Source organism: Sinocyclocheilus anshuiensis, unplaced genomic scaffold (genome assembly GCF_001515605.1).
Source record: "Sinocyclocheilus anshuiensis isolate Anshui unplaced genomic scaffold, SAMN03320099.WGS_v1.1 scaffold384, whole genome shotgun sequence".
Taxonomy (NCBI): Eukaryota; Metazoa; Chordata; class Actinopteri; order Cypriniformes; family Cyprinidae; genus Sinocyclocheilus; species Sinocyclocheilus anshuiensis.
In genome coordinates this window covers 266,825-274,551 of record NW_015558571.1, presented here as the reverse complement: position 1 = coordinate 274,551, position 7,727 = coordinate 266,825, and the positions used below count along the sequence as shown (strand labels likewise).

At 34.5% G+C, this 7,727-nt stretch overlaps 1 protein-coding gene across 2 annotated transcripts; it reads right to left on the bottom strand.

The window, feature by feature from the left end:
- Positions 1 to 2,912: 2,912 nt before the first annotated feature.
- On the bottom strand, positions 2,913 to 7,015 carry LOC107679633 (phospholipid scramblase 1-like). Of its 2 annotated transcripts, none has more exons than XM_016475246.1 (7): positions 6,938 to 7,015; positions 6,427 to 6,515; positions 5,548 to 5,590; positions 5,227 to 5,447; positions 4,872 to 5,033; positions 3,396 to 3,554; positions 2,913 to 3,316 (listed from the first exon to the last, which is right to left on the bottom strand). In XM_016475246.1, exons 2-7 carry the CDS (start codon positions 6,502 to 6,504, stop codon positions 3,287 to 3,289), a joined length of 693 nt encoding a protein of 230 aa, XP_016330732.1. In that variant the 5' UTR covers positions 6,505 to 6,515; positions 6,938 to 7,015; the 3' UTR covers positions 2,913 to 3,286. The 2 variants fall into 2 exon arrangements, with proteins under 2 accessions (XP_016330732.1, XP_016330731.1); XM_016475245.1 differs by lacking the exon at positions 6,938 to 7,015 and adding an exon at positions 6,828 to 6,897.
- Between the last annotated feature and the right edge of the window lie 712 nt (positions 7,016 to 7,727).

The following is a 7,727-nucleotide window of genomic DNA, read 5'->3' as shown; positions in this document are numbered from 1 at the left end:
TGTTTACAGGAAAAAGGCATGCAGGCTTTTAGAAGGGCGGCGGGTTGTTTCAATCAGTCATCCGATTTGTTTGTTACTTGTAGCGGTTTGTGGTAAAGCATCGCAACACTGGCCTGTAATGCTACCTGAGCAATTATAATCCATTTTAAAGACTTTATTTTTTTTTTTTCTTTAGAAAATTTGTAACTGATCATAGTGCATACAAACCAAGCTTCACCCATATTTCACAGAAGCATCCGAGAGGAAACCTTCACGTCTGCATGCTGCTTGGCTCTGTTCAATCTTGTTATTTTGAGGAAACCATGAAAGCAAGTTTGTCTATCTGATTGACTTAAAAATTCTTCCTTTTAATAACAAGACTGCTACAACTGCGACATTTGAGTCTCCAAAAATCTTCCCAAAAAAGACAATATTATTCCATCAAGTCTAAAATCTATTTTGCTCCCTGAAGCAGTTGCTGCAAGTGAATATAAACTCCCAGTGACCAATAGACATGGGTGATTAAATATACATGGAAGTGTAATGGACTATAAAATAGCATTTGGTACATGCAAACAGTACAGATAACATTGTAATAGAACACTACAGTAAAACTACCTGTCTGCAGTGCCATAGAAATTCTGTCATCATTTACTCTGTCGTCATATGACTTCCTTTCTACTGTAGAACACAAAAAGGAGATATCTACGGCAAAATATCTAAGCTGCTCTTCTCCATTCAGTGAAAGCCAGCTTTTGAGCAAAATGTTCAGTGCAAAATAATTGAACACTTTTATGATGTGTTTATGGTGTTTATCTACTTTCATTGAGAACAGCTCAATCTGTTTGTGTTCCATGAAGGACAAAGGTTAAAGTAAATGATAATAGATGCTTCTTTTGGGGCTGAACTGTTCGTTTTAATAGTTTCCAGAAATAGTGGATGCTGTTAGAGACTTTCTAGTTTGCAACAATATATAATTCTATTATTAAAAAACAAGCAGTAAGACATAGTGAATGGCATATGCGCAGTGTTTGCTTTGATGCGCTTGGCATTATGCTGCAGGACGCAGGATGAGAACTGAATATCAGAGCCCAGGAGAACTGAATCCTCAGCTAAATAATTATCTTTATTGCATTCCAGATCAGACTTTAGCGCCTCATGTGTTTCCATTACGCTAATACCATTTTTTTTAAATGTTAATTTCTTCACAAGCCGAGGTCAGATCAAAGCCTGGGCTGTGTTGATGCCATGCTTGACTGAACACTCTCTGCTAAATGGTAATAAATACATTTTCTTCTAATTCCTATAAACATTTTTATATGACGTACTGCCATGTTCTCTTTCATTAGCATCCATAAGTCACAGCTCATTAGGTGGCATTATTGCAACCTTGTTGACTGTAGCTTTAAGAGAAAAGTTCAGTTTCCACAAAATATCCCACTTTTTTTTTTTTTTTTTCCCCAACAAATACTATTTTGGTAGGGTTTGTGCAAGACACAATGTAGTGGTTTCTGTTTCTTTTCTTTTTTCTTTTAAAGACAAATTCAATCAAAACAGGTTGAATTATAACTAAAAGTGACACAAACAACAGTACATTCGCTACACAATGATTAGACAAACGTGTGTAGTTTATAAAATTGTTTTGTACTACTTAGTATAACTATTTAAATATAATGCTGAAATTAGGAATCTGCCAAAATATTAAAAAAAGAACAGTGCCCTGCTAGGAATACATTCTGTGTTAGTCAGACATCAACTATAACAGGCATTCATGAAGCGTCACATACAGCAGATATGTTTAAATTGCAAACCCGAGTCATAAAAAAAAATATATATGATCGTGACTTAATAATTAATATCCCAAAACACTGAAAATGTTGCGTGTACTTAAAGATCAACATTGCCATCTTCTGGAGACACTGAGTACTACAAAAAATGTATTTATAAGCTTACTGTTAACACTACAACTTAAACAAACAATAGATAAGCTAAGTTAATCACACAATAAATAACAAATTACTACATTACTACAAATTACTACTTTTTTTTTTACCTTTTTGGATCACTTTTAGCTGTTTGCAACATCTGTTTGCATGCAAAATATATTTTGGGGAATTAATCAATAAAATGAAAAGTGTTGAAAATACTAATTGCACAATAAAATATAACTGTGTTGTAAAGGTGTATATTAGTCATTCAGTGTAGGTATTAATGCAAAATTTAATATGCATAGTCGTAGTGACAGCTCTTACAGGAAGAGTTCACTATTTAAATTCTGTCATATGGCTTATTTTATGGTGTTTATGTGGGGAGGGGGGGTTGTGGGACTTGACTGCTGTCAAAAAAAAAACAAAAAAAAAAACAGTGGCCTGGACATGCTTTTAAATTGCTCCTTTTATGTTAGAAAATGGAAGTCCATTAAAGGGTTCGTTCACCCAAAAATGAAAATTCTGTTATTAATTACAAACCCTCGTGTTGTTTGAAACCCGTAAGACCTTCGTTCATCTTCGGAACACAATTTAAGATATTTTTGATGAAATCTGAGGGCTCTCTGACCCTCGCATAGACAGCAAGGTAACTACCATGTTCAAGGTCCAGAAAAGTACGTATTTACGTAAAGTACGCAAGTACGTAAATACTTTTTTTGCACAAAGAAAACAAAAATAGCGACTTTATTCCACATTTTCGTCTCTACTGCGTCACTTTGTGCGCAAAAAAAGTATTCTCGTAGCTTCATAACTTTACAGTTGAACCACTGATGTCACACGGACTACTTGGTACTTTTCTGGACCTTGAACGTGGTAGTTACCTTGCTGTCTATGGGAGGGTCAGAGAGCCCTCATATTACATCAAATATATCTTAAATTGTGTTCTGAAGATGAACGAAGGTCTTACGGGTTTGGAACAACACGAGGACGAGTAATTAATGACAGAATTTTCATTTTTGGGTGAACTATCCCTTTAAGGAAAGAACGTAATATGCGCTTGGAGTAAATAGTGGCAGATTTATTATTTAATTATTTTGGGGTGAGCTATTCCTTTTAATGCCATATATGTTAATCTGTTATGGATAGATAAGAAAAAAAGAATAGAAATTTAAATAAAACAATATTAATAGGTACAAACAGCTATATCACACACCTCAAGCTACTTCACAATCTCTAAAATCACCGTTCTTCTACACTGGTGGCTTGATGTTCACATGCATTCCACTGGATTTCACAGATGTATGATGTGCGAGGGTAAACATATTCTCTTTTCACCCGTTTCCACAGAGCCGTACGTTAAAACACCGCCTGCATAGCAACTAGTTATTCGTCTCAAAAAACATGAAGTCCTGAAAAAATGAAGAAAAAAAAAAAATGTAATTCATAAGCCACACTATCAAAGCACATTCTCTGTTCGCTCATACTCACAATGAGAAAGCAGGCTCCGATCATCACTGCTTTCATTCTCACATCAAGATCCATGGGGAACTGGATCCCAAAGTTGTCTGAATCTGTGAATACCTCCCGGAGAAGTCCTGTCCACTGTTTGCTGATCTTTCCAATACTGACTTCATCCATGGTCAGAATCTTCAAGGGCACATGATAAATAATAAATAACATTTCAAAATATTTAAATTGTGGGATACAAATATGTCGATGCAAATCCATGCTTATTTACTTGAAATATTGCATCTGCTGAACAACAGCTCCCCCTAGTGGGCATTTATAGAAAGAGCAGAATAGCCAGTAGACATAAACAGAAAGACAGAAAAAGTTAAAATCTGAAGTTCTCCAGTCAAATGCTATTGTTTTAACAGAGCTGAATTATTAATCACATATTTAAATACTGACATATTCTCCATAAAGATGCTTTAGTAGTACAACACAAAGAATAACAGTTGTCTATGGATAAATCGTATAACCAACTGTTATTAGTATTATTAATCTATGTAATATTTATATTATTTTCCTGACAATTAAGCACATTCCCCCATACCAATTATGACTGTATCGCAAAAATAAAATAATCTTTTTATCTCACAATTCAGACTTCTTTCTTGCAATTCTGAGTTTATATCTCATCTCTTTTTTTATTGCAAGAAAAAAATCAGAATTGTGAGATAAAAAAATCCCAAATACCTTTTTTATTTTTAATTCTGAGGCAGAAAAAAAACTGAATTGTGAGAGTTTTTTTTTTCTTTTTTTAAATTGTGAAATAAAATAAAAAATCTGAATTATGGGATAAAAAGCCTCAATTACCTTTTTTGATTTTTAATCAAAGGGAAAAAAAAAAATAAATAATTGTGAGATGCAAATGCAGAATTCAGAGAAAAACATCAGAATTGCGATACATAAACTAAATTCTAAGAAAAAAAAGGCAAAACTGCGCAATATTAACGCTTTTATTCTAATTATTAAAGAATTGCGATAAAAAGGTGAGTGAAGTTTTTTTTTATTATTATTATTATTGTGAGTTTATATCTTGCAATACTGAGTTTAGGAGTTTATGGGAGAAAAAAAACAGAATTGTGAGAAAAAAAGTCTGAATTGTGAGATAAAAGACTTCCATAAAAACCTGCATAAATTGAGGACACAACATATAATATAATGATGCATAAATGCATTGCAAAATATTACTATTTTTTCAGTTTACAGTAAAAAGAATTTGAGGGCACCATGTGCCTAATTGAAAATAATGCTAAAAATAGGCTATAAAATTAGGCTTTTTGTTCTCTATGTGAAGTATGATTAGTTTTGTTTTTGTCTCAGTTTACCAGCCTAAACAAAGCTTTCAAGTGAATTAAGGGCTATGTGATACAGCAGCTAAGTCATTCATTTTCAGTGAGAGTTAGCAATTGTTGTTGTCTGTTACCGTTTGATCAGAAGGCGCTTGAGTTGTTATACCTCAAAGTCCACGTCTGGCAGGCAGCTCCAGCCACAGAACGGCCCCTGGAGCTTGAGAACCGGCTCTCGGTGCTCATTCTCTATGGTAAACTTGGGGAGGAAAGGGTGCCACTGCTGTAGAACATATCCCACGGTGTTTCCAGGAGGAGCCTGGATCTCCAGCTGAGACAGGAAAAATAAAGAGAGAGGAGAGGGTGAAACGAAGGAATGAACAAAATTGCTCCATTAATCATAAACGTTCTAATATTTTCTCTCTGGTCTATATCAAAGTGAGTGGCATCTGCAAGCAAATGATGCAATTCTCAGATCTAAATTTCATCATTTTTCAGTCATTTTTGCCTTCCAGGCAGATCACCTCTTGCAGACAACATGGGAAGAAGCAGGACATGCATTTCAGAGGACGGCTGACTGTGATGATTTCCTGTCCGAAGTTATCGAGGATGCGGATGGTGAAGGATCGCAGCGGGCCGCAGCACTGACGGGTGAGACAGTCGTTCTCCTCCACCGCGTAAAACACGTTCTGACCCATGGAGTTACGGATCTCATATTTATTATTGCTCTCAAAGCCTGCCAAAGCTGCATGAAACCATACAGAGGAATTTTCAATCACTTACTGCATATTTAGCACTAGCAAAAATAGGTCTAATGAGAAATCGTAAGAAACTGTTGTACATACCTTCAATAAGCTCAACTTTCTGTTTGATAAGAAGTTGATCCACCTAAAGATAGTTGAGAAAAAAAAACACACACACAAAAAAAAACAAAAAACTGATGTTTTCGTAAAACAACCATATAATCAGATATGTATATATACGTGCGTGTGTGTGTTATTATAGGAAATCAATAGAGACGTGCCAATTCATTTGTTTTAGAACAAAACGTTCAATTATTCAAAGATGCCATCTTACCCACTAATGTAAGATACTAAATCAAATATTCTATTTAAAATTGTATTTTGACAATTCAGTTGAATAACTAATGACAGACAAAGCAGAATCCCAGTAAAAAGAGATTCATCTGAAAGGTACATTTATTATATGACTTATATACAGACATATAAATAGTCACATATTTAATTGCCCGTATTTTTATTTAAAATGTCATAATAGCATCACTATGAATGCAAACTGAATTATTTCAATTAATTAGCCTTTAGGTTTTAATGAAAAGTGAATATGACTGAAATGGATATCTAATTCATGGAAATGCTGAATAAGAACCCTATTAATTATAACATTTAATCTTACCCCAAGGGTCTAATTTCATAATTTTACTTCAAAATATGAAAAGTATATTTTTTCTCTCCACAAATCTAAAAACGTTGTATCCACAAATGTCTCACTAACAGACACAAAAACCGTTATTCAACCTCATATAATGTCAGAGATCACTATTTTTCAGAGACACAAATCAGATCAGTTAACCAAAACTGCTTCGACTGACTGAATCTCACAAATGTTGAAATTCGGATGAAATTGCATTAGCCTATATTATAATATTAATTACACAGCCGTGTATTATTAATATAGCCATATCAAATTACACTTTAACTTACCTGTGTAAGGTATTCTAATCCCGGTGGAAAGCCTGGTATTCCTTGATTGGGAACCATATACATATTCATAGGCTGCATGGCTGCCTTATCTTTGCAGTGAAGACAAGAAAAAAAAAAATATATATATATATATTCAGTAGAGTGATATTTATACATTTGTCCACTGAGCGAACATACCATAACATAGAAGTCGTCTAAACCTGAACCAGGGAAACATACGACACTATTTAAATCCTAAATATACGGTATGGTTTTATGAATAGCCTGGAAATAAGAGATACATATAATGGATCTAATTTCGCCTTAAAATGATTGTAATATAAGAACACGACCTGAAGAAACAAAACAGTTCATGTCATGCAGCAAGTGCGTTCAAGGCTTATCTGCCTGTAGTGACTGACCAAATTTATCCCTCAAGCAAATACAAATCAAACGCATGGTTTATAAGCAGCATGACGCTCGCGGACGCGTTAAATCTTTGCACAAATCTATTTACAAGATCAAAACTCACCTGCGCCTTCTTATGATAAGGACTGTAACGGCCGATTTAAGAGTCTCGGCCCCATATTAAACGCCACATCCCATTGGTTGGCATGCTGCTCACGTGCTCCAAAACGCTATATACGTCATTACGCTTCGGTCGAGATTTCCCGGAAACAAATTAACAAATCCTACTATGGTAAGCCTTCGCTCATGAATATTAATTACGTAACGTACATTCGCCCGTAATACTATCCGATTGGCTAAAAGGCAAACGTTTGTAAGTGAGCGCTTAACTCATGAATATTAATTTAGCGTTAACCTCAGCACGTCCTAATTAATACTCATAAGGAATGGTTTTCAGCATAGTATGATCCGAAAAATAAAAATCTCTTGCAGGACGCACGACGCAGAGACTATTGTAGAGATTACTGCCACCTCCGCAAATCATAATGAGATTTGTTTCATGAGTTAAATGGATATAGGCCTACCACAGTACTGAATGTTTACCTAGTCATCCTATATCATGTTTATACAAATGGCTAAATGTATTATATGCTTTAAAATATATATTTAATAGAACAAATGAAGGGCCGTGTCTTTATAGCCACTATAACTAAACGAATAATGATTAATAATAATAAAATAAAATAAAAAACACTATTAAACTGCAATATTTTGTACAGCTAAAATAAATGGAAACAGCTTACACCGAAATCCTTGCGCATTCAAGGTGAAAATGGCTTACGTTAAAAATAAGGTGGATAGGAGCAAAGAAAAAAGTGCCCCCCCCCCACAACCTCTATTCTCCAAAAAAATAG

Coding starts and splice junctions, on each gene's coding strand:
- LOC107679633 (XM_016475245.1), bottom strand. CDS start 6,864: ATGCGTTTGATTTGTATTTGCTTGAGGGATAAATTTG. Junction 5,591..6,426: donor GATTAGAATACCTTACACAG/GTAAGTTAAAGT, acceptor AACTATCTTTAG/GTGGATCAACTTCTTATCAA. Junction 3,317..3,395: donor TCGGAGCCTGCTTTCTCATT/GTGAGTATGAGC, acceptor TCATTTTTTCAG/GACTTCATGTTTTTTGAGAC.